The 27,957-nt window shown below is 42.7% G+C and overlaps 1 protein-coding gene across 1 annotated transcript in view; it reads left to right on the forward strand.

Annotated features, from left to right (window-relative positions):
- thsd7b (thrombospondin type 1 domain containing 7B) overlaps positions 1 to 27,957 on the forward strand; it is a 789,171-nt gene that overhangs the window by 477,436 nt on the left and 283,778 nt on the right. Inside the window, exons 10-12 of the mRNA XM_033024685.1 lie at positions 3,263 to 3,378; positions 13,319 to 13,451; positions 16,055 to 16,158. Of these exons, the coding sequence (XP_032880576.1) occupies positions 3,263 to 3,378; positions 13,319 to 13,451; positions 16,055 to 16,158 (353 nt within the window). The remainder of the gene's footprint in view (positions 1 to 3,262; positions 3,379 to 13,318; positions 13,452 to 16,054; positions 16,159 to 27,957) is intronic.

Genomic DNA, 27,957 nt, shown 5'->3' on the forward strand with positions numbered 1-27,957 from the left:
ACTGTGCACAGTTATTCCCAAATCCCTCTGTTCACCTGCATTCTTCAATTCCCTACCATTTACCATGTACGTCCTATTTTGATTTGTCCTGCCAAGATGTAGCACCTCACACTTATCAGCATTAAACTCCATCTGCCATCTTTCAGCCCACTCTTCCAACTGGCATAAATCTCTCTGTAGACTTTGAAAATCTACTTCATTATCCACAACCCCACCTATTTTAGTATCATCTGCATATTTACTAATCCAATTGGAATAATGCATTCATTCCAATTTACAGCCACATTCTCTTTGAATCACTGTTCATCAATTTCAGCTGCCTTGCTTCTTACTAAATTGGAGCTCACCAATGTTCTAATGCCATCATAGCATTCTTTCAAAAATATTGTTTTAATCTGTTGTTCATCACTACCATTCAAGCTCCCATTTTACACTGTCACAATGATTAATCCACCTGAATTGACAAAACTCTATTTCAGTCAATGATACACCCCATATTATTAATTCATCAAATTTACCAACAAAAAATAAACTGTTTTAAAATCTCATGGCTTTAGTGACAAACAAATGCTGACTTAAAGTTGCCAAAGATCTAATTAAAATACCATTTACAAATCCATCAGATGAATGAGTGAAAAGAAATGAGAACGTTTTAACCAGATTGTCAAATTGTAGAAAATGGAGACACTAAACAGGAAACTGACAGGTTAAGTTCTTTAAATTGATGTTTATTTAATATAATCATACCCCCTCCAAAAAACATATTATCCTGCTGGATGTGTACTGAAAACATCTGAATGAAACCTTCATGCTGCATTATCTTGGTAAATGGGGTGGGAGATTGCAACCTTCACGTGGTCCGCCCTGTTTCGACAAATGCAATCAACCTGGAATGCACAACCAAATAAGATCAAATAGAACAAGTTGTGCATTAGACTTTAGGCTGTGCATGCCATACGCAAGAAGAAGATGTTCTTGGTATATTTTATTTTGAAATTATGAGTATAGGTACAAGTGTAAGTTTTTTAGTGCACTTTTTAGGTTTGCTGATAAATAATTTCTGAATGAAAAACCTTTGGTTATGTTCATCAGGTTATTTTCTCCCCCCGTGTAAATAATTAAATTTTATCCAATAAAAATAAATTCTGTCAAACTGAAAACAGAAGTGTCTTTACAATGTGTAAACAGAAGAAGCAAAGAGCAGTGGAAGGAGAATAAAAACTAAGTAGCTCTAATGGGCATCACATTAAAACATCACAGGCAATCTTTTAATCATGCTGATGACTCTTTCATGTTTAAACATCATGAACAGTAATTACATTATACAATGTTAATGAGATACTGAAGTTCAGCTTTCAAATTTGTGTCATTTCTTTTTGCAAAGAATCACATTTTGGCTTACAAATGCAATCACATTTTGTCAAGTCTTGCTATTTAATTAGCCTTATTAGAAATAATTCATGTTTATAAATGAACAAAGGGTTTTAGGTGAGTTACTGAATGGGGACAATAACTGAATATCTAACCTATTAGAATAGTTAAATATTTAATTTGAGATGGGAATACAATGACTATTGCTCCAAAGATTATAATGAGAACTGATGAGGGAAGAAATGTTCTAGAACCATATCAAATCTCATTTAATATATTATTTTTATGGTGCGCTCTTTCGATGATGCACTAAAGTTATATCAGAGCTGTTAAATTTTCATGAAAGATCGACAACGAGCGAAAGATCGAAACATTTTTGCTGATTTTCACAGATGCCACCTGATCTTCTGAGTATTTCTCCCTTTCTCTTTACTTTCAGATGTTCATAAATTTATATGTTACAGGAGCAGAATTAGGCATTTTGGTCTATCTAGTCCACTCCACCATTCAATCATGTCTAATCTATTTTTACCTCTCAACCATTCTACTGCCTTCTTCCCATAACCCTTGACACCCTTACTAATCAATAATCTGTCAATCTCCATCTTAAAAATGCCCAATGACAGTCTCCATTGCTGTCTGTGGGAATGCATTCCACACATTCTCCACCCTATGACTAAAGAAGTTCTTCCTAATCTCATGTTAAAGGTACATCCTTTTATTCCGAGGCTGTGCCCTCTGGTCCTAGACTCTCCCACCAGTGGAAACATGCTCTCCACATCCACGCTATCCAGGTTTTTCACTAGTTTCAATGAGGTCCCCATCATCATTCTAATCTCCAGCGAGTGCAGGGCCAGAGCTTTCAAATGTTTATCATATGCTAACTGAATCATCCCCAGGATTATTCTTGTAGCAATTGTAGACTTTCCTGCCTCACATTTCACCATTTTTCTCTCTCTTCTTCAGTGGTCTTCTTCTATTTATACCACTTCCAGACATATCAGCTGTATTTAAATACCCTTCATGTTGCTTTCTCTATCCTTTCCTGGTCTCCACCCTATGTTTGTTTTCTCGACGACTCCTTTTTCACTGTAATTTAACACATGGGGACATTATTGACATTGGTATGGACATCATTTGAATCAATGACCAAGTGTTGGAAGGCTTTTGTTTAGTTACTGTTATGCACAGTCTTTGTCCCATTTTGAAACAGAAGCAAAATGTGGTTCTTTCTCCAAGGCAATATTGGTTAATTTGATAAGTAGCAAAGTTTTTTTAATACAATAATTGGAAAATTATGGTTTAGAAAAATGTCTGTCAGTTGTCCATTAGATCTTAAATTGGACAATGGTCTGAAAATGCATTTTAATTACTTCACAGGGTACGTACCTTTGAAGTTGTTATGTGATGATAAACTGTATTAGCACTTGACAAATTGGATAAAGTGCCTGTGAAAAGCTTGTTAACTCGAATCTCAGGAGTCTTATATAATGTTTTATCATAGGAAAGTCAAAATCTAGAAACATAAATTCATAGTTAGGGATTGGACATATAAAGCTAAGATGAGGATCCTTTTGAAGAGGTTTGCAAATCTCGGAATTGTTCACCCATGGGTTTGTGGATGATTATTCACTGAGTATTTAAGGGTGAGATTAACATATTTTTGAAGACTAAGACAATCAATGAATCTAGGCTCAGCAGGGAAAATGGTTAAGGCACAGAACTAACCTAATTTCGATAGCATAGCTGGTTCAAGGGACTGTGTAGCCCACCCCTGCTCGTCACTTTCATGTTTTTCAAAACTGAATTTTTGTTTGAAATTTGTTGCAGATTTTCTCTCTGATGTTTGGAATAACAAGGTTTGATTCCTCCTCTTTTCCAACATTTCCAGATGTCCTGAAACTTCCCGACCTGAAACTCTTCGGCTATGCCTTTTGCCATGTAAAAAGGATTGCATTGCCACTCCTTTCAGTGAATGGACATCTTGCCCTACCACATGTCAGCAAGGTAAGTTTTTGAGAAAGTATCTTTAGTGGTAAAGAGTATTCAATCAGTTGATCAAAAGTCATTGAAGGGTATTTCTTGTGAAAGAATTTCCGTCCAGTGCCAGAGAAGTTGATTGATAACAAAGGTAGACAAAAATGCTGGAGAAACTCAGCGGGTGCGGCAGCATCTATGGAGCGAAGGAAATAGGCAACGTTTCGGGCCAAAGCCCTTCTTCAGACTGATGCAGGGTGGGGGGGACGGAAAGAAGAAAGGAAGAGGAGGAGCCAGAGGGCTGAGGGAGAGCTGAGAAGGGGAGGAGACAGCAAGGGCTACCAGAAATTGGAGAAGTCAATGTTCAAGCCACTGGGGTGCAGACTGCCCAAGCGGAATATGAGGTGCTGCTCCTCCAATTTCCGGTTGTGCTCACTCTAGCCATAGAGGAGGCCCAGGACAGAAAGGTCGGATTCAGAATGGGAGGGGGAGTTGAAGTGCTGAGCCACAGGGAGATCAGGTTGGTTAAGGCGGATGGAGCGGAGGTGTTCGGCGAAACGATCACCAAGCCTACGCTTGGTCTCACCGATGTAGATCAGCTGACATCTAGAGCAGCGGATGCAATAGATGAGGTTGGAGGAGGTGCAGGTGAACCTCTGTCGCACCTGGAACGACTGCTTGGGTCCTTGAATGGAGTCGAGGGGAGAGGTAAAGCGACACGTGTAGCAGCTCCTGCGGTTGCAAGGGAAAGTGCCCGGGGAGGGGATGGTGTGGGTGGGAAGGGTAAAGTTGACCAGGGAGTTACAGAGGGAGCGATCATTGCGGAAAGCAGACAGGGGCGGGGGAGATGGGAAGATGTGGTGAGTGGTGGGGTCATGTTGGAGGTGGCGAATTGACGAAGGACTATTTGTTGTATGTGATGGCTAGTGGGGTGGAAGGTGAGGACTAGGGGGACTGCCCTTGTTCCGAGTGGAGGGATGGGGAGAGAAAGCAGTGTTGCGGGGTATTGAAGAGACCCTGGTGAGAGCCTCATCTATGGTAGGGGAGGGGAACCCCCATTTCCTGAAGAATTATGACATTTCCGATGCCCTGATGTGAAACACCTCATCCTGGGAGCAGATGCGGCGTAGATGGAGGAATTGGGAGTAGGAGATGGAGTCCTTACAGGAAGCAGGGTGGGAAGAAGTGTACTCTAGATAGCCATGGGAGTCAGTGGGTTTATAGTGAATGGTGGTCAAACGTCTCTCACCTGCGATGGAGAGAGTGAGGTCAAGAAATGGTAGGGAAGTGTCGGAAATGGTCCAGGTGTATTTGAGTGTCAGATGGAAGTTAGTGGCGAAGTTGATGAAGTTAGTAAGTTGTGTGTGGGTGCATGAGGTAGCACTAATGCAATCGTTGATGTAGTGGAGGTAGAGGTCGGGGATGGGGCCTTGGTATGTCTCGAACAAGGATTGTTCGACGTACCCTACAAAGAGGCAGGCATAGCTGGGGCCCATGAGCGTGCCCATAGCTACGCCTTGTGTTTGGAGGAGATGGTATGAGTCAAACGGAAAGTTATTAAGAGTAAGGACCAACTCCGCTAGGCGGAGGAGAGTATCGGTGGACGGGTATTAGTTGGTTCTCCGGTTGAGGAAGAACCGGAGGGCTTTGAGACCATCCTGGTGGGGGATGGAGGTGTATAGTGACTGGACGTCCATGGTGAAGATGAGGGGATGGGGGCCTAGAGAATGGAATGCCCGGAGACGACGGAGAGTGTCTGAGGTGTCTTGAACATAGGTCGGGAGTGATTTAACCAGGGGGGATAGGATGGAGTCGAGGTATCTTTTAAATGTTGTTATTGATCTGCCTCAACTACTTCCTCTGGCAGCTCATTTCATATACCCACTCTGAGTGAAAATGTCACCCTTCAGGTTCCTATTAAATCTTTACCCTCTCATCTTATACCTAAGTCTTCTGGTTCTTGATTCCCCTACCTTTGGTAAAAGACTCAGTGCATTGACCCTATCAATTACCTTCATGATTTTCCATCTCTCTAAGAGATGGTCATAGTCTCCTGCGCCCCAAGGAATACATTCTTAGCTTCCCTAATCTCTCCCTATAGCTCAAACCCTTGTGTGGCGCAGTGGTAGAGTGACTGCCTTACAGCACCAGAGGCATGGGTTCAATCCTGACTATAAGTACTGGCTATACAGAGTTTGTACGCTCTCCCTGTGACTGCGTGTGTTTTCCATGGGTGCTCCGGTTCCCTCCCACACTCCAAAGATGTACAGGTTTGTAGGTTAATTGCCTTCTGTAAGTTTAGTTTAGTTTATTGAAGTCACAATTGAGCCATTTACAGTGTATAGATACATGATAAGGGAATAACGTTTAATGCAATGTAAAGCCAGAAAAGTCCGATATGGTAGTTGGTAGTTCAGCACTGTTCTCTGATTGTGGTAGGATGATTCAGTTGCTGATAATAACAGGGAAGAAACTGTCCCTGAATCTGGAGATGTGTATTTTCACACTTCTTTATCTTTTGACTGATGGGAAAGGGGGGAAAAGTGATTGGCCAGGGTGGGTCCTTGATAAAGCTACTGGCCTTGCCGAGGCAACGTGAGGTATAAATTGAATCAATAGAAGGGAAATTGGTTTGTGTGATGGTTTGGTTGCGTCCACTATTCGCTGCATTTTCTTGCGATCTTGGATGGAGCTGTTCCTAAACCAAGCTGTGATGCATCCTGATAAAATACTTTCTATGGTGCATCTGTAGATGTTGATGGGAGTTGTCGGGGACATGCCAAACTTCCTAAGCCTTCTAAGGAAGTAGAGGCATTGGTGCACTTTCTTAGGAATTGCTTCAATATGGGTGGTCCAAGAGAACTTGTTGGTGATATTGACTACTAGGAATGTGAAGTCTTCACCCATCTCTACTTCGGCGCTGTCAATGCAAACTGGGGTATGTGTAACACTTTGCTTCCTGAAATCGAGCACTACCTAATTTATCTTGCTGACATTGAGAGAAAGGTTGTTGTTTCGATACCAAGGTTCCCGATCTCCTTCCTGTACACCTTCTCATCATATTTTGATATCCGGCCCACAATTGTAAATTGTCCCTAGTGTGGAGGATAGTGATGGTGTACAGGGTGATCGCTGGTCAATGCAGACTCAGTGGGCCAAAAGATTTGTTCCCATGCTGCATTTCTAAAGTCCAATGTCTAAAGAGTCCTGGCAACATCCTTTTAAATCTTCTCTGCATTCATGATGTACAGTTAACCATGCATTCCTGAGAACATGCATTATCTGTTGATGAGTAGAAAAGTCCAATAGACACACTGTGAATAGTGTGAGAGTGGATGCCAATGCCAGTCAATGTCAAGAGTGTAGGCTGATGAATGTGGTCCAAAAAATTCAACGGGCTCGGGTGCTGACCGGAAAGCAGAGAATGCAGATGTTATATCTCACCACAGTCCATCAAGCTTTAAAATCAATCGGTGCACCGTTCCCTCAGCTATCACTGTTGATCAGGGTATATCAAATTGGAAGATATTCCACTATACTCCACATGATTAGCACTCCTCTAAGCTCCAAATTCATATTTTGACACCAGCATACAATGTCAACACCTCAAATAAAATTACTTACAGAAATTCAGATGGAAAAAAAATGCTTCCTAAACCTTCTAGGTTGATCTAACCACTTTGGCTGTTGACAACCATCAATTGTGTGTTTACAGTGGTGTTGCCTACATATCCACTACCCATTGTCAATTCAAGAATTAACATCATGTTATTTCATCTTTATCAATCAAATTGAAGTTTATAACTCTATTAAGCTCTTTCAGAAGACAATATAGGAAATTCTTCCTCATTTTAAAATGTATTAGCCCCAATCTAATTCATGCAACAGTTTGCATGGAGAACAAATGGATCCATTGATGTCTTGAGGACAATCTGTTATTCCACAAACTATTCTTCTTTTCTTTTAGGGTGACACAGTGGTGCAGCGGTCGAGTTACAGCCTCACAGCGCCAGTGACCCAAGTTCAATCCTGACCTCGGTGCTCTGTGTGGAATTTGCACACCTCAGCCATATACTTGATCAATATCCCAATCCCAGTATTCATGTGGGTGGTCCTCTGTCTGGTCCTGATCCAAGCATTGTCCTTGTGAATGATCTTTCTTTGCTCCTTGGCAATGCCAATTCTGTGTGAAGATTCCTGTCCAGCCTTGATCCTTTCTTTCAATCTCCCTCCAATGTCCTGTCCTAGCTTACCCCTAACTCTATACTTTAACTGTTCCTGAAGGCATTCCCACACCCAGCCACTTATATTTTTAAGTGACACAATCAGAAGCAAAGAGCCTTGTTCTCTGGTTACTAGGCCTGTTTTTCATCCACGTTCCCTCTGTCCAACACTGCCAGACCTTGTATGGGAATGGGATAAGATGTTTTCCATTATAGAAAGCTGAAGTTCTCTCTGAAAAGCTGAGGGTGTGCGTGAAATTTTCAGAAGGGAAATTAGGACCTGAGTCTACTGGAAATTTAAAAACAATGTGGATTAATTTCAGGTTGAAATTATTGCATGATCAATATATGTAACTATTGAAACAAAATTATATAATGCATAAAAATAACACATCATTTGGAGAAATAGAGCAGTAAAATGCCTATCCACATACAAGAATTTAGTCTACAAAATAAAGGAGGGAAGAGAGAAAAAACACCATCCAAGCCTTTGAGAACACCGAGCTCTTAGACTTCACAAAAAGATAAAGATCTTTAAATTACATTTTATTGCAGTTCATTTTGCTGTAACATGCAGTTTAATAACCCAAATTGAATACATGATTGATGAATTACGGAACACTATCTGTATTATGCAGGCCGAATTGGTTAAGATGCAATTTCTATCGGGAACTAGAAAACTACTTAATATTTACTTTGGAAATCAGCAAGCAAAAAATAAAGCTGCCTTGGCAAAAAACAGACGAGTGAAAATAAAATGTTTCCTTGTAACCTCCCCCTCCCAACAGTAATCAGATGTCTTAAGAACATTTCAGCATGATTGACTATTGAAATTGACAACAAATCGCTTCTATTGAATTACCTGTACTAGGAAAAATATAAGAAAACAATCTGTTCTTTTTATTTTCAATCACAGTTTACATTCAAGAATTGCACTGAGCAAAAGAGAGGTTAAATAAGATGTCCCTCAAAAATAAATCAATGAAAATTAATTAAAAAACAATGAATAAACTGTCGAAGGCTGTGGTCAAGAAGATTCTTTTGCAAGTACAGGAGTAAAGAATATATTTTGCTTCAGTGACCAGAGTAATATAGTCCTGTTAATTAAATTCCAACTGCTTTCAGTGAGGCTGTTGACCAGTTTATCTCTGGAGTTCTTGTGACAGTGCCCTTGGATTTGTTAACTTAACCATGCACAATGATTGAAAGCACATAATGAATTGTATCCGTTAAAGAAACAAATCGAATTTAATGATATCAACTAAATCAGTGAAGCCAGATCCCTATCTCTGAAAATCAAAACATAGATTCACTAACAAGTGATGCCAGGATTGCCATTGATTCCTCTATTATACATGTTTGTTGACATCTCCAGAAAGCTTTGGTAATCTTATTTTAATTCATTTGCCAATTTACAATATTTTGTATGAACTGCCGCAGTTTCTCAGTTATCCACTCTCCAATGTATTACAGCTTTCTTCACACTCTGTGTAGTCCAGGGAACATATAGTTGCATTAAAATGTGTGTGGCACAGTGGCACAGCTGGTAGAGCTGCTGCCTCACAGGGCCAGAGACACAGGCTCGATCCTGACCTCTGGTTAATTGCCCCTATAAAATTGTGTTTTCTGTGCAAGGAGTGGATGAGAAAGTACGATAACATAGAACAAATGTGAATGGGTGATCAATGGTCGATGTGGCCTCGGTGCCAAAGGGCCTGTTTTCATGCTGTATCTTTAAACTTAATTTCCCCCCTTAGCTAAAGTCCTCCAATTCTGGTAATATTGTGGCAAATCTCCTCTTCACTTTCTCCAGTGCTATCATTTACTTCCAATAGATGGGAATGCACACAGTAATCCAAGTTCAAACCAACCAGTAATTGATAATGTGTGGGAAAGAACTGCAGATGCTGGTTTAAACCAAAGATAGACACAACATGCTGGAGTAACTCAATGGGTCAGGTAGCATCTCTGGAGAGAAGGAATCAGTGACATTTTTTCTTCAGACTGATGTCAGGGAAGAGGGAGATGCATAGATAAGGAAGTGTAAGGTGTGAAAACGGGACTAAGGTAACGAAGTAAATATCAAGGAACCTGCAGAATTGATAATGGATGGATGGGATTTATATAGCGCCTTTCTAGATACTCAAGGCGCTTTACATCACATTATTCATTCACTCCTCAGTCACACTCGGTGGTGGTGAGCTACTTCTGTAGCCACAGCTGCCCTGGGGCAGACTGACGGAAGCGTGGCTGCTAATCTGCGCCTACGGCCCCTCCGACCACCACCAATCACTCACACACATTCACACACAGGCAAAGGTGGGTGAAGTGTCTTGCCCAAGGACACAACGACAGTATGCACTCCAAGCGGGATTCGAACCGGCTACCTTCCGGTCGCCAGCCGAACACTTAGCCCATTGCACCATCTGTCGTCCCGCGCCATCTGTCGTCCCGCGCCATCTGTCGTTCCATAGATCATTGTTAGCTGGGAGAAGGTAACAACAAAGCAAACAGAGATTAAATGTACTCAGAGACCGTAAAACTGGTCAGAGAACTGGGAAGGGGGAGGGATGTAGAATGATGGAAAGCAAGGGTTACTTGAAGTTAGAGGTCAATGTTCATACCACTGGGGTACAAGCTTCCCAAGCGAAATATGAGGTGCTGTTCCTCCAATTTGTACTGGGCCTCACTCTGACAATGGAAGAGATCCTGGACAGAAAGATTAGTGTGGGAATGGGAGAGGGAGTTAAAGGTGTTTAACAACCCGAGAGATCAGGTAGGTTTAGGCGGACTGAGTGGAGGTGTTCAGCGAAACGATCGCCGAGCCTGCGCTTTGTCTCGTATTTGATAATGTTGCACCCAACCGATAACCATATAACCATATAACCATATAACAATTACAGCACGGAAACAGGCCATCTCGACCCTTCTAGTCCGTGCCGAACACATAATCTCCCCTAGTCCCATATACCTGCGCTCAGACCATAACCCTCCATTCCTTTCCCATCCATATAACTATCCAATTTATTTTTAAATGATAAAAACGAACCTGCCTCCACCACCTTCACTGGAAGCTCATTCCACACAGCTACCATTCATTGTTGTTTTATAAATGTACTTTGACAAAAAGTCTTCCAGTTTTTTTGCTCACCAGACTGCCATTTCAGATCTGTTCGTCACTAGTTACAGAATCAGGGCGACCTTTATTCAAGCTGGTATATTTTGCCTAGCAGGGGTAATAATCTATATATATTACTAAATCTCTGTTCTTGACCGCTTTTGGCCTTCTGTGCTGCGATTTCCGAGAGAACGCCGCCACCTACGGCCAACATTTTTGGCCACCTCGCTCAGAGCACTCCTCCGCCGCATGTGTGCCGAGGATTTTTCCCATCGATGAAATATGACAGAGATATTAATGTTTTTACAAAATTCCCCATTCTCTCTGCTGCCCCTGCTGGAGGGAGGGGGAGGGACTATGAAACCAGGAAGTGGTGTGCCTCAATCAGTCTCTGCAAGTGGTGTGCCTCAATCAGTCTCTGCAAGTGGTGTGCCTCAATCAGAGCTCTGAATGACACTGAACAAATGTTCCACAGCTGTGAGTACCCATAATGTGGTTTGAAAATAAAAATATGGTTGGTTTGAGGAAAAAAGCACTGCCTGCAAATGGTTGTTTGGGGGGTTTGGGTTGAGTAAAAGGGCACCCTCTCTCTCCCCTCCTCTCTCTCCCCTCCTATCTCTCCCCTCCTCTCTCTCCCCTCCTCTCTCTCCCCTTCTCTCTCTCTTCCTCTCCCTCGCCTTCTCTCTCACCCCTCCTCTCTCTCTCCCCTTCCCGTTCTCTCTCCCCTTCTGTCTCTCTCCCCTTCCCTCGCTCCTCTTCTCTCTCTCCCCTTCTCTTTCTCACCCCCCCTCTCTCTCTCCCTCTCTCTCCCTTCCTCTCTCTCACCTCTCTCTCTCCCCTCTCTCTCTCCCCCCCTCCCTTCCCTCCCCCCCTCCCCCTCCTCTCCTCCCCCCCCCTCTCCCCCTCCTCCCCCCCCCCCCCTTCCCCCCCCACTCTCCTCTCCCCCCCCCACTCTCCTTTCCCCCCTCTCCCCCCTCTCCTCTCCCCTCTCCTCTCTCTCTCTCCTCTTTTTCTCCCTCCTCCCCTCCATTCCCTCCCCCACCGTCCCTCCCCTAAACCCCCCTCCCCTCCACACACCTCATCTCAGTAACTTTAAGTTCAAGTTCAAGTTACATTTATTGTCACATGCACCAATTGGTAAAGTGAGATTTGAATTACCATACAGCCATACGAATAAAAAGAAAACAATACACGATAGAATTTAACATGACCATTCCCACAGAGCAGAATCAACATTTCTCACTGTGAGGGAAGGCAATAAAGTTCAGTCATCTTCTTCTTTGTTCACTCGTGGTCAGGGCCTTTGAGCCCCCCGCAGTCACCACTACAGGCGGCCCAATGTTCAGGCCCTCTCGCCGGGATGATCAGAACTCCGGCGTCGGAACGGAAGAACACACTCAAGGGCTTGGAGTTTCTGAATCGGCCGGTCCTACCAGAGACCGCAGCTCCCGAAGTCCACAGGCCGAGCTGGGCAGAGATTCAACACTGGCGATCCCCGGCAAAGGAACTCAGGATTCCGCGATGTTAAAGTCAGCGCTGCCCGCAGCTAGAAGCTGCGCAAACCACAGCTCCACCGTGTTAATCAGCAGGCACAACACTCCGGAGCTTCAACACGGAGATCCCTGGTAAGGCATCGTCCGGCTCCGCGATGGACTCCAGTGCTGCGCCACTGCTGAAGGCTGGTAGGCTGCGAAGGGGGCAAAGTTGCGACGTGGAGAAAAGACGCATTCTCGACCAGGAAGTCTGGGAAACAGTTTCCCCTCTTTCCCCCCACCTCCCCCACATAAAAAAGACTAAGACACCTCCAAAAACATACTTTAAGACAGACTAAAAATAACAAAAAGGGTGAAAGGACGGACAAACTGCTGGCGAGGCTGCCGTGCGCGGCGCCACCACACTCAGTTGAGATACTGGAAAATAGTCCGAAATTTAAACTATCAGCAGAGGTACTTCATTACATAATTAAAAAACCCATTTACATTGTCAGGCAGCATTCTTATTGTAATTTCCTTTCACTCAACATCCTCTGGAATTTTATATACATAATATTTCTGCAACTAGTCTCATGACACAACTCTGAGGAGTGTCAGCATTAAAGCAACAATTAATCTCCACAAAGCGACAGTACATTACGACACTTGTCGCATTAACAATTTAAAAATCTCACGCGATATATTAGTGCTTTAACATAGCACTTTCAACACTGACATTGGGCAACAAATCGTTCTGATGGGATTTGCGTTCTCCCCCTCCATGCTGAGTTCAATCAATGAGAAACAGTTGGAAAGCTGAAAATTGCCTGCTTCCTGATAGAAAGTAGCAATCACAAATATTGTCATCCTTGGGTCAGTGCATGCTTTTATTATTACATAGAAGTGGCGGACATCAAGGTTTACATTGCCTCTCTAGTATTTTTCATAAAGGATATTATCATGTGTTTCTAGGTGGAGGCGATACACGTTCTGGAACAATAAAGGGAAGGGGATAAGGGTTTGTAGGACAGAAAATATAACTCAAATATGTCTTGGTTGAAAATTATGGCATAATGTTTCTATTTTCCTATAATTCCCTGCTTCATCAGTAACAATTCATCCAATTATTTTTCCAATACTTTTTATATATTTTTCAGGCAATTCTTCCAACACTAAACAGTCTCGCTACAGAATTATCGTCCAGAAGCCTGACAATGGGGGACAGGAGTGTCCAGATACTCTGTACGAAGAAAGAGAATGTGAAGCACTCTCTGTTTGCCCAAACTATAGGTAAATATTGCACATGACAAAAATTGGATTCATATTTTGTTCACATGCAGCTGGAATGATGAAAGGATCTGTGAGAGGGGCAAAGTTAAATGGAGATGTGCGGGGCAACTTTTTTACACAGATGGTGGTGTGTGCCTGGAATGCATTGCTGGGGTTGGTGATTGAGGCAGATATGATGATGGCTATTAAGAGACTTTTGGATTGATATATTTATATGCAGGGAATGGAGGGATATGGATTATGTGCAGGTAGGTAAGATATGGTCAGCATCATGATTGGCACAGACATTGTGGGCTGAAGGACCTGTTCTTGTGCTGTGCTGTCTTTGTTCTATCTTGAAGTCAAGGTATTGAACAGAATTATGAAACGTCATAATGCTAGCAATATTCACTGGCACTTCAGCGTAATCTATTCATTAATTAATTGGAGCAGAAATCATAACATGAAAACCTATGCAACAATATTAGGAAATTCATTCCCTTAAACCTGTTCTGTTGGTCTGTTCTCTGGGTTCCGAGAATTCGAAAGAGTCACAATTCTCTATCTTAAGTGGGTTAGCCATTATTCTGAAATTGTTCTGCCTTATTTTGATTCTCTCACTAGGAGAAACCTGATCCCAGCACCAGCACTATCAATCTCTGCAGAATCAAATATTTATCATAAAATCATTTCTTGTACTCCCGAACCCCAATGAGTATCTGCTCAACCTATTGAATCTCTTTACAGACGCCAACCTCTTCAGCCATGGAATGAATCAATTGATCCATTTTTATGCATTGCGGCTCCAATAGTAGGATATCATATTTTAAATATGGAGATGAAAACTCTGAACACCACTCATTAGAAGCCTGTAAACTTGTATCAAATATTCCCAACACCTTGTAGCAAAGGACAACATTTCATTAGCCTTCTGAAATACCTTCTTCCTTCCAAAACTGAGAATTACATCGTTTTCCACGTTATGCTCCATCTGTCAACTTCTTGCCCATTCATTGCATCCTTTTGCAGGCTTTGCACCCTACCTTTGTATCCTCAACAAATGTAGCTACAATATATTTGATGCCTACATCCCCATGATTAATAGATTTGTAGAATCATAGAGTGATACAGCGTGGAAACAGGCCTTTCTGTTTCTGCTTCTGCCCAACTTGCCCACACGGGACAACATATCCCACTACAGTAGTCCCACCTGCCTGTGTTTGGCCTGAATCCCTCCAAACCTGTCCTATCCATGTACCTGCCTAACTGTTTCTTAAATGTTGGGATAGTTCCAGCCTCAACTACCTCCTCTCACAGCTTGTTCCATACACCCACCACCCTTTGTGTGAAAAGGTTACCCCTCATATTCCTATTACATCTGTTCCTCATTGATCTTAGTCCTCGATTCACCTACTCTGGGCAAGAGACTTTGTGCATCTACCCGATCTATTCCTGTCCAGATTTTATATACCTCTATAAGATCACCCCTCATCCTCCTGTACTCCAAGGAATAGAGATATCATTGAAGCTCAACAATAATGTCAATGCTGGTGACCATCTCTGAACCACTTCCGTCTATTCTCTTGTTATGACTTCATTTTTTTAGCTCTTTTTCAAGTGTCGGGTATTTTGTGTGTTTCCCTGACACTTAATTCTGCTCAAATGTTCTCCTTGATTACTGAATATAAGGTTATTACTATGAATTCAATGCAGGATCGTGTTACAGATGCATATGGGTAATTATACTTGGGTAAATATAATCACCTATCAATATCACAATCTTTATTTGTGTCTTTTACTGCTACATTCAGTACTCTCTCACTTTAAATTCCCTCTGTAAAGTCTTTATTTCTGTTCTGCTCTCTCATTAGTCGTGTAACTTCATCATACTCGCTGTCAACATGTGATGACCCTTTACGAATATTTGCAGATCCCCTTAACATTAAAACAGACATTTATTGATTATTCTAAATGCATTATAATAAGCCAAGAACTTAAGAAATCAGGTTAAGGTCTCAGTCATACAGCAAGGAAACAGGCGTTTTGTTTCACCGAGTCTGCAAACCCGTCAAGTACCTACAGTATTTATACTTATCTATTAATTTTAACCACATTAACTTCCTCCAGATGCCACCACTCAATGGCCCAATAAGGGCAATTTGCTGTGTACAATTGACCTACCAACCACACTTTGGGATGTGGGTTAAAAGGTTTAGCCTGGATCGATAGGAAAGGTATGGAAGGGTATGGGCCAGGTGCAGCCATGTGGGACTAGTTCGGTTAGGCAATTTGGTCGGCAAGGACGAGTTGGACTGAAGGGCCTCTTTCTGTGCTGTAATGCTCTATGACACTAGAGGAGCTACCCTCCCAGTTCTGTGATATGATGTCTTCCCATTTAATTACAAACCCAAATATTCTTATTGCAGTTAACAGAAACAATAGCACCAGCAAATTTGCACATTAATTACAAACTTGAGTCAAATATTTTTTTTCCAATCCAGTACTTTATTTTTGCAAGTTCCTGTTGATATTAAAATAAATCCATCTTACGCTGAGTTGATGTGAAGACTAAATTGCTTGACCATTCTGATGGAATTATCACCACTTTGTTTAATTCCCTTCAGGTGGAAAACACACAAATGGCATCAGTGTATTTTGGCACCTGATTATGTCAGGCAGGGAACAATTGGAGCAACTGAGGCCTGTGGTTTTAGTTTACAATCCAGAGGTAAGATTCTCTTGTGATTTTTGTTTTGTCTGAACAGCAGCCATGAGATTTTCATAAAATTTCCATAAAATAATATGAATTCCAATGTTCCAATGTATAAATTCCAATGACTAATTGGGTAGTATCTGTTATTTTAATACATTGTTGTTTTAGATGTCTTCTGATTAATTGAGTTTATTGAACAATTTTATTGTAAATGTTAATATTTTTACATTAACAACATTTAGAATCTTTATTTAAAGTATATTCATTAATATTTAAAGTCCTTGAAAGATTGGTGGTCTTTGGGGATGGGGCTCAGCTGACTGCCAAGGTACTTCTAAGTGTTTCATATGTGGAGTTTGATCTGGCCTGCTCAGGTGATAGCCTTTTATCATGTAAAGTAATTCAATGCCTCATTCTTTTGGATTGAGATATCCTTGGGGAGAAAGTTGATACTGGAAGTCTGTAAACAACATTAGATCAAAACTCAGCAGCACGCAAAGCATCTACCACAATGAGCAAAATTTGGCCTATTATAGTATAATTACTAAGAATGATTCCCTAAATAAGGATCCAAAATGAATTAATTATAGCTAAATTTTGAAAATAAGCACAGTGAATACAATTCGTGATTATCTCTGTCTGTTGATTATAATGTAGACCCTATGCTAACTTCATGCACCCAGCTCATTTCAATGATTCCAGACTCAACTGATATCCACTTTAAGGTAGCCCAGTATTTTGTAAAGTTCGAAAAGCAAACCACAGCTGGAAATCAAATATGAAACCAAGTATACTGAAAATGCTCTCAAAAGCAGCAGGAGCAGATCGATAAATACATCTTGAAAGGTACCTATTTTGGGCATGTCAAATTGTGGTTCACATGAGGATCCCCACATATATTTTGTCAAAGAGCTGACTGCTGGAAATGTCAGTACTTCACAAAGCCCCAGAGTGCAGGTGAATAGGGGTAGAGGTTCAGAAAGGCCTGTCGGTGAGTTGTGGATCTAGCAATCAAGACTAGTTGGTGGAGAAGGTGAAGTAGATGGAATGGTAAAGAGTACAGTTTGGTAAGATGGCAGAAGGGTCAAATTGAGAATCATCTGATGGGAATCAGTTCATGGTGGAAAAACTGGTGGCCTGGAAAATAAACATAAGAGGAATAGTGTTATAATAATAATAATAATAATACATTTTATTTAATGGGCGCCTTTCAGACATCTCAAGGACACCTTACATAGTAATCGGAATAACATATAATCGGAATATAACAAGTAATAAAGACATCAGAGACACAAATTAAAAACAGAATTCAATCCAAAAACAGAAAATCAAAAACACAGTGTGAAGAGAGAGCAGCGGCAGCCAAATCGTGCCAGCGTCCACTCTCTCTTCACGGCAGCCATCTTGGACACAGACCTACAGGACTACAATTAGACAAAAAAATCATCCCCCCACAGTGGATAGCACAGTGGAAGAAGGCACAATGTCCAGTCCCCACCCCATGTTGACCCCCAAAGTCAGGCCTATTGAGGCCACCGCAATTGCCTCTACGGAGGCCCGATGTCCCTGGCCGTTCTCACCGGGTGGTCTTGCCCCGGCGTCGGGAGAGTCCTTTCGGCGGCTGGGCCACCTGGAACGGCCGCTTCCTGGTTGGAGCCCACGGCTGCCGAAGCCGACAAGGCCGCGCTGGTTTGGAGCTCCCAGGCTCCCGATGAAAAAGTCGGCGCCGCCTCTCCGCACTGCCGCCTCGCCGCACTGCCGCCTCGCCGCTCCGCAGACCCGCAGCCCGGAGATGTTGCTCTTGGCGATCCAGCTCGCCAGAGCTCCAGCGCGGCGACCCAGGCAAGGCGTCGCCCGCTCCGCTCCGCGATGGCGCTTCAACGCTGTGCCGCCGCCGAGGCCGAGGTACTGGGCGGTCCCCGCCAGGAAACGGCGCTCCAAGCCCGCTGGTAGGCCACGAGGACGGGTCGACGGGCAGCCTGGAGAAAAGGCTGCCACACCGACCAGGTAGGGACCTAGAAATAACGTTTACACCTACCCCCCACATTAAAAAGACCATATCCCCTACAAACAAAAAACAGGACTCACTAAAAACTATTAAAAAAACGAATTTAAAACGGACGGCTGCTGGCTAGCAGCCGTTCACCAAGATGGCTCCTCCTCCTCCTATACACTGGAGTAGCAGAATAGTTGAATGATAAATCCTGAGGAGAGTTGGATCAGTACATTTCTTGAAGGAGACATCCTTGAGGTGGGTTCCCAGTCCCAGTTCTAATGAGTTAAGACTTGCTCAAGCAGGGCAGCCCGTAGAATATCACAAAAATAGTTCTCAGAAGCACAGTAATTGTTGCGGCTGGATGGTTTATTAGTTCACAAGTAACACAAGGCTGTAAATCATATTGCAACACTTGCATGCAACATTATCCAGAGTGAAAAGAACACCCTTTTTGTCTTCTCTTTATTCATGAGGGATTGTTTTTGGTTCTTTTTGTGATACTCAGAAACTACATTTTAGCCTTTTCAGAGAACATGTATATCATATTTTTTCAAGTTGTTAAGCAAGAAGTTCAATTATTGCACATGTAGTTCAGTCAATTGGACAGTGGGCATGTGCTATAGGCCTGCATGGGAAGGTAGACGCTCCCGCCCCCACGAGTCTCGGGCAGATGGGGCTCGTCAGCCTGGGAAGGCAGTCCATCTAGGAGAGGGAAAACACTGATTTAAAACCTCCACGGCCTTGTGGCCATATCTAGTCATGGAAAAGGCTCCAGGGGTAAACCTCAAGAAACCTCAAGAAAATCTGGAGTCGGAGCCCCCAAGGCAGTTCGTCGTTATCCACAACCTCGCTCTGGCAGCTCCTGCTGGTGCCAAACTGTAACGGCCCTGCTGTTCCTTTGGATGAGCGACGTGGAGAGGGGGGACGTGCTGCATGGGCAACAGCCGTCCTCCATATGACATCGCCCAGGCTTGCATCCGACCAGGATGCATCACCCATGGTCAGTCATGACTGAGGGGGGTCTACTATTACTACTAGTCCAGTCAGCTGAAGATAGATGCTACCTATTAACAGCCACACACAATCCAGTTTCACACCAAGAGCATTGTAACATCTAGACATTACATCTTCTTTAAATCCATTAAAGGGACCCTTATTGTTGTTGCCCTGAATCAATCCTGATTTGTCACTAGCCCTCACTTGACATCAATCTTTGTCTCCACTTAAATGCCATCCTTTCTATAATCTCATTTGTAAAACAAAACACACACAGTATTCAAACATTGCTAACTTCCTTAAAGATATCCCAACAAACCTAAGAGTCAAGTCAAGTCACTTTTATTTCTATAGTACTTTTAAAAAAACAACTCGTTGACCAAAGTACTTTACATTGGTGGAGGTACTAACGTTATACAACATTGGTTCATAGATTAAGTACATACATAAATACATACATATAGCCCTCCCTCAGAGGACGTCAAGAAAGGCTTGAGAGTAAAGATGAGTTTTTAGTCTCGATTTAAAAGAGTCGATGGAGGGAGCAGTTCTGATGGGAAGAGGGATGCTGTTCCACAATCTAGGTGCTGCAACCGTGAAGGCACGGTCGCCCCTGAGCTTATGCCAAGACTGCGGGATGTTCAGTAACCCCAAGTCGGCCGATCTGAGGGACCTGGAGGTGGTGTGGTGGGTAAGCAGACTTTTGATGTAGGTGGGGGCAAGCCCATTAAGGGCTTTGTAAACATAAAGAAGGATCATGAAATTTATTTGGACCCGCACAGGGAGGTTAGGAATGATCTTCAGCACAGTAAAAATTAAGCCACATATTCATATATATGCATCCTAAACACTAAGGGCAATTTACAGAAGCCACTTAACCTACAACCCCACACGTCTGTGGAATGTGGGAGTAAACTAGAGCACGCAGTGCCATGCAGTGACAGAGAAAATATATAAACTGTGCGCTGAAAGCAGCCGTGGTTAGGATTCTCTGGCGTCATGAGGCAGCAACAGCTAGTGCTACATCACTCTGCTGCCCAACAGTCACCCAACTAGTGAGATCATTAACATGTGCACAGTTACTGCCTGCCAGATTGGTAGATTTTGATGAAAGTCTGGACGCAAGACTGAATGATACAAATGTAAGCAGCTAAAGGACCAACTTTGTCCTCCCCAAATGCCAATCAATGTAATTTACAGTTGGATTGGATGGTATTCTCCTCACAACAGAACATCATAGAATATAGAACAGTGCAGCACAGGAACGAGTTATTTGGCTTCCAATGTTTGTGCCGAACGTGATGTCTGGTTAAACTGATCTCATCTGCCTGTATATGATCTATATCCCTCTATTGCCTTCACTTCCATGTGCCTATCCAAAACTCTCTAAAACACCACTATCGCATCTGTCTCCACCACCATCCCTGGTAATGCATTCAAGACTGCACCTCTCCCTGTGTAAAAAAAACTTGCTCTGCACTCCTCCATTAAACATTACCCCTCTCACCTTATAGCTTTGCCTTCTAGTGTCTGGACATTTCCATCCTGAGAAAAATGGTTTCGGCTGTCTACCTTCTCATCATTTTATATACTTTTATCAAATCTCCCCTCAACATCTGACACTTCGGAGAAAAAAATCCAAGTCTATCCAACCAATCCCTGTAGTTGAAACATTTTAATCCAGGTGGCATTCTGGTGGTGTGTTCTGTACCCTCTCCAAAACTTCCACATATTTCTTGTAATGGGGGTAACCAGAACTGCATGCAGTATTCCAAACACAGCCTAACAAAACAACTATAGAGCTGCTTCATGATTTCCTGACTCTTGTACACAATGCTCCCAGCAATGAAGGCAAGCATACAATTTGGCTTATTTATCACCCTATCTATTTGTGTTGCCACCTCCAGGATTCCTCTGCACATCAACATTGTTAAGGGTCTTGCTGGTAACTGTATATTCTCTCCTTACATTCAACCTCTCAAAGCACACACCTCGCACTTGCGCGGATTAAACTCAATCTGCCATTTCTCCACCCATTTCTGCAGCTGATCTTTGTCCCACTTATCTTCTGACAGCCTTCCTCACTGAGGGCAGCTCCTCCAATGTTGGTGTCATCACCAAACATACTCACCAACCCATCTACATTTACATCAGTCATTTAGAAAATATAACAAACAACCGAGGTCCTAGCACTGATCCCTGAGGTGTTCTACCAGTCAGACCTCCAGCCAGAATATTTACCTTCCAACACAACCCTCTGTCTTCTATGACCAGTTTCAAATCCATACAACAAAGTCATTGTGAATCCAATAGATCTTAATCTTCTGGATCAGTCTACTTTGAAGGACCTTATCAAAAGCCTTATAAAAATTCATTTGTACAACATCCATCACCCTACTTTCATCATTCTCCTTTGTCACCTCCTCAAAAAACATGAGGAAGTAAGTAAGACACAACCTGTCATGTACAAAGCCATGCTGATTGTCCCTAACCAACCGACTCTCCTCCAAATGGAAGTAAACCCTATCCCACAGAATCCTCTCCAATAGCTTCCCTGCCACTGATATGAGGCTCACGGGCCTATACTTCCCTGAATTATCTCTACTTCCTTTCTTAAACAAAGGAACAACATTAGTCACTCTTCAACCTCGGGGACATTGCCTGTGACTAGAGAAGGAACAAATATCATTAATATGTGACAATTAAATGTATCTTGTATCTTGAAAGGCCCCCACAATCTCTCTTGGCTCCCTCAATATCATGGGATAGATCCCATTAGGCCCTGGGAACGTATGTACTTTAATGTTCTTCAAGAGTCTCAGAAGCAGCTCCTTCTTGATATCAAATTGCCTTAGCATATTTATATTTTCCACAGACCTCGTAGTCCTCCAAGTCCTTCTCCTCCATGAATACAAATGGAAAGTATTTGTTTTGTACCTCGTTAGTAAGATAAGACTTGCCTCAAAACACTGATATCTTCAACCTCTTGTTCAAAATCTTCAACCTCATGTTCTGGGTGACCCAGCTATTTGTGTATTTTTTCTGGGTTATCAGGAAAGAGCTTGTGTGTAATTTAAACCAGCTTGCAAAGTGGCAGGTTGCAATGTGTAGTGAACCTCTGAGAATCTTGCTGCCTATTACTTTGCAATGCAAATATAGTTAACTGGAAAATTAAGAGCAAAACACAAACAAATGATAATAATCCCCCCCCCCCCCCGATTCCCTCAGCAATCAGAGTGATGCTTCAAATCGGTGTAATCACTTAATCCATATGCTGTTTTTGCATTTAATTGAATTAAAAATCTATGTATAGAGTATTGTGAGCCGTTGCATCGTAGTTAATAGAGCCGGAAGGCTTTTTTAAATAAAACGTGGTCCTGCAGAGATCCATTTTCTTGCTCTTCTCTACAACTTTAGATCTGACAGCAGTGTTGTTAAGTTTTTCAGTGAAATACATACTGATTAATAAAGGGTGAAACCTGCTTTAGATATTTAACTCAAGAGAAGAGAAGTATTAGATCTGACAGCAAATTAATGGAACTGCAGATTTTGGAATTGATGCTGTGCATTCCCTGTTCATTCTTAAGGGCCTGTCCCGCGAGCATGCGACTCCATGCGGCAAGCACGACCTAAAGGGCTGGTCCCGCGAGCATGCGACTCCATGCAGCAAGCACGACCTAAAGGGCCTGTCCCGCGAGCATGCGACTCCATGCGGCAAGCACGACCTAAAGGGCCGGTCCCACCAGCATGCGACTCCATGCGGCAAGCACGACCTAAAGGGCCGGTCCCACCAGCATGCGACTCCATGCGGCAAGCATGACCTAACGTGGTCGCTTGATCCGTACGGCCTCGCGGGTCCGGTCCCACCTCGATCCCGGAGCCGTATGGAGTTGTGCGGAGCTGGTCCCGACATCGCGCGGGGCTCCGAAAAACTGACCGTGTTTAAAATTTCCGCGCGGCAACGGCCTGCCGGCCCGCAGCCGCCTCGACACCGTGTCACTCACTCGACCTCGGCGCAGCTCCCGCTTCTGGTTTGGTCGTGCTTGCCGCATGCAGGCGCATGCTGGTGGTACCGGCCCTTTAGGTCGCGCTTGCCGCATGGAGTCGCATGCTCGTGGGACAGGCCCTTTAGTTCAACAACAGCAGTATAATGTTCCTGTTTTTATAGGGCAGCCAGAAAGTGAATATCCGGTAGGTAATGATTAAAGTTAAGCTTATGCAAATTTTAAGCTGACAAAGGAGTGGAGCTTTTCTTAAAGTCATCATTAAAAAATATATAGAAAGTGGCTAACTAGCCCTAATTCTTTGCCTCCATATCACAGACTATCACTGCTTCCATCCTTCCTCAACTGTCTTGAGTTGCTGCCAAAGCCAGCCTAAACTTGATCAATGTCCTTATATTCCACAAGCTCTAACCAGTCTTATCTTCTCCCTTGTAGAAACAAATAACTGCACATGAAGGTTTACAAAAAAAAATACACAAAGTACTGGAATAATTCAATTGATCAGGCAGCATCTCTGGAGAACATAGATAGGTGATATTTTGGGTTGGGCCCCTTCTTCAGACTGATTGAAGGGGAGAAAGGAATATTGGAAGAGAGGAGGGGCAGGACAAAGGCTGGCAGGTAATACTGTAGGTGGATACAGTTAAGAAAAGGGCTGGAGTTTTAGAGGCAGATGGTTGGACAAAGGTCAGAACTACAAAGGCAGAAGGTGTGAAACAGAAAGATTGAAAAGTTGCAAATTGTGAAGCTAGAGGAAGGAATGCAGGTAGAAAGGGGGGGGGAGGGAAATAGGTGCATTTTTTAAATAATGCTAGAATAAATAGGTGGGAGAGAGATATTTGAGAGGGACCTTAGGAGCAACAATTTTAGTCTATACCTGGAATGAACTGACAGAGGAAGCAATAGAAGTGGATACAGTTATGACCTTTGAAAGGCATTTGGACAGTATGTAGATAGGAAGAATATAGAGGGCTATGAACCAAATGCAGGCAAATTGGACAAGCCCAGTATTCCACTTGGTTGGCATGGACAAGATGGGCCAAAGGACCTGTTTCCATACAGCTCTATGACACTATGACTTTATGATCATTCTATGTGCTCTTCCCCATGCTCTTCAATCCATTATTTTCTATGCCTAGCTGGAGTCTCTCACCTTTCTACCCTCCTATCTTTGTTAGCAACTGTCTCTTACCTCTAATCTTCCCAGTGGATCTCAACTACCCAGCTATAAAATCCTGCTCCATTTTCTCCTACCCCCAGCCTTTTCCTCTCCAATCCAATACAACCCACATCCAAATTCTCCCATTCATCACACACTCTACCATCTTTCTGATCCTTATCACCTACATCTTCGCTGCTTTTCACTGTTGTTCTGCTCTCTCCAAACCACCATTTGCAAACTATCCTCCCCTCCCCTTCCCCAGTCCTTCACCCCACTACCTCCCACATTTACCCATTTCCTTCACCACATTTACCCATTCCTTTCCAGCCATCAGGCACCTATCTACCGTCTCTCCTATCTCATTTACAACTTTTAATTTTCCAATCCCTTTTACCCACCATATATCCTTACTTTATTAGTCATACTCACCAATTAATCATCCTCACCTCCTCACTCCCTCCCACCATTCATATGTCCAAAATATCCTGTCCCTTACTTCTCCCACCATTAGCTCTCACTTCACAAACCTAACATCTTTATTCATCTTTGCTTGATCTTTAATTTTAGCTGGCTTTCAGTTGGCTGTATGTGAGTCACTGATCTGATGTTCTTCTAATATTTGCTCACCACCTCCTCCATGCCCCACCCCCACCTTTTCTCCTTGAATCCTATGTACTCTTTCTTATTCATCCCCTCCTTTCCATATATTCTTACTTTTCCCTATCTACTCTATTTCCCACTCTCTCTCCCTTGTCTCTTTCTTCCTTAGCTCTCGCGTCTTTCTACTACCCCTTTCACTCAACTATTCCACATTTTCTCCTGTTCCTTTGTAATTGCCATTTTTCCCAGCACTCTAATTCCCCTGACCACTTATGTGCCTAATATCCCCCCCTTTGTGAATAGTTATTTGATTCTTCTTCTTCTTATCGAGTCCACACAAAGGATTAGAAGTTGTTCAGCCAGAGCTGAACACACCTCTCGGCCATCTGCATACAATGGTGTCTGTCTTGTCGCTTCTTGTGCTTCTTGTGCGTGGTGGTGGAAAGATTGGTGGAAACAGGGCCGCGACGTGAACGCTCTTTCCTTGACCCCCTTAGAGTAGTTATCTCTAAAGTTATTTGATATCAGTGAAAGTGATGCAGCAGGTATCTGGAGATGTTCTAGATTTTGACTCAAAATCTTAAATCAAACCAATGCTCAAGAAATAGACATCTAAATCCGATAATAATAATGGTCACAAGATAATATGACAGCAGTTTGAACTGTGTAACATTTCATAACTAAAGCAATCCTCCCAGCAGCTGTTATGGGTCGATACTGATGTCACTTTATGAAAGAGGGACTAAATAATCAGAAAATGTCAAGCATGAGTAATCCTTTCAGTAACATTGCTTCCTTGTCTGTCAGAGGACTGAAAGGAAATAATATTGTATTACATCTTGTAAATGACAACTTTAGAAGTACAAAGTTAGAAAATTGATTCTGCTTCATTTGGCTGACTAATAGTAGACAATAGACAATAGGTGCAGGAGTAGGCCATTCGGCCCTTCAATGTGATCATCCCCAATCAGTACCACGTTTCTGTCTTCTCCCCATATCCCCTGACTCCGCTATTTTTAAGAGCCCTATCTAGCTCTCTCTTGAAAGCATCCAGAGAACCTGTCTCCAAACCCTCTCCTTGAATGCCATGCCATCAGATTAACAACCTTGAAAGCAATTCTATTATTAGTTTATTTCTATGCAGTTTTTTTCCAAACCTATACCCCGAACAAGTTAAAAGGATCCTTAGTTTAGGCAGTATGGTGGCACAGCGGTTGAGTTGCTGCCTTACAGTGCCAGAGACCTGGATTCAATCCTGACTATGGATGCTGTCTGTTTGGAGTTTGTATGTTCTCCCCGTGACCCGAGTAGGTTTTCTCTGGGAGCTCCGGTTTCCTCCCACACTCCAAAGGTTTGTAGGTTAATTGGGTTGGTAAAATTGTAAATTGTCCCTTGTGTGTAGGATAATATTAGTGTGTGGGGATCACTTTGCGGAGCAGACTCGATGGGCCGAAGGGCCTGTATCTCTAAACTAAAATTAAACTAAACTAAATATTTACAATAGAAAAGAGTTAATTTATCTAACTTGAATATCTAAACATGTCTTAATATTCATGTAATTGACTTTCTTTAATTATTAATTATGAAAACTACAAAATGGAACACAATACGCTTTGTTAAACCTGTAAGTTCCAGCCTTTCAAATACGGCAGATGTTCTCTGAGGTCCAGCTGTTTCACTGACAGGTATGTGAAATAACTTACACCTGCAAACATGGGGAAACTGCCAGAATTTCTTGCCCAGAGCCTTTGCATTGAAGCAGGAATAACTGATCGAGTTAATACCTCTGGTAAACAGGTGGTCCGCTGCATTATTCAGCCAAAGCTTTGGTCAAGTTTGTCCTGTGTGATGAAGTAGTTGTCAATACAGCATCATGGTTTCTGTAGTATTGCCACAAATGGAATCATTAAGAGATAAATGGTGACTAGACCAGTCCGATTCTGAAGTAATGCCAAACTATGTAATTCTCTACCGGAAACGGTAGAGAAAATATCCCCCTTATCCAATGTGATAAACATTCACATGCAAGGTAAATGCATTTGGAAAAATCACGAGCATTCATCATTTAATTGTTCATGCATCATTTGTACCTGACCTGTCATTTATGTATAGCATCCATATCTGGAAGAAATTTACCTCTGTTCGAATCAGAGCCAATGATCACTCTACGTTTGCAGCTTGAAGCAGTATTATTCATGTTGAAGATATATTTAATATGGTCTTCTTCTTTCGTGTCCATCTTCCATGTTTTAAATGTTGACATCGCTGTCATTGTCCATCCTGAAAAGGACGCAAGCTTCCAGCGACAATCAGTGGGAGCCATCACTTGTTGCAATAGACGATGGCGGTAGCAGAATTAGCTCAGGATACTTCCAGTTTCCAGCCCCGCGATGTGGACGCTTCTGCTATGCAGCCATTAAATATGGTAACAAGGTGCAAAGGAAAGTCACCAGGATATTACTTGGTTTATTGGACTAGAAATATAGGGAGAGATTAGATAGGCTGGGACCTTTTTCTTTGCTCTATAGGAGGCTGAAGGTTTAGGATTAGGTTTAGGCTTATTTTCGCTATGTGTACCGAGGTACAATGAAAATCTTTGTTTTGCATACAATCCAATCAAATCAGATAATATTATACATAAATCCAATCAAGTCAAACTTAAGTACAATAGGGAGACCAAAGGGAAAGTTGTTGAATGCAGAATATAGTGCTCAGCATTGTAGAGCACCAGAACATAGTGCTCAGCATTGTAGAGCACCAATCCCAGTGAGAAAGTCGGATATCCACAGTGGGGTGGATGGTGAATCAGACAATATCCTAACTTATGGAAGAACTCTTCAGAAGTCTGATGACAGAGTTCACAAAACTATTCCTGAGTCTGGTGGTGTACTATCGAGTCTCTGTATCGTCCGCCCCGATGGGAGCAGGGAAATGAAGGAACTATTGTGGTGGGACAAGAATTTGATAATGATGGCTGTGTTTCTGAGGTTGCATCAAGCGTAGATGGTGTTAATGATGTTGAGTCTGGCCTGCGTGATGGACTGGGATACATCCAC

The sequence above is a fragment of the Amblyraja radiata genome, chromosome 7, assembly GCF_010909765.2.
Source record: "Amblyraja radiata isolate CabotCenter1 chromosome 7, sAmbRad1.1.pri, whole genome shotgun sequence".
In the NCBI taxonomy this organism is placed as follows: Eukaryota; Metazoa; Chordata; class Chondrichthyes; order Rajiformes; family Rajidae; genus Amblyraja; species Amblyraja radiata.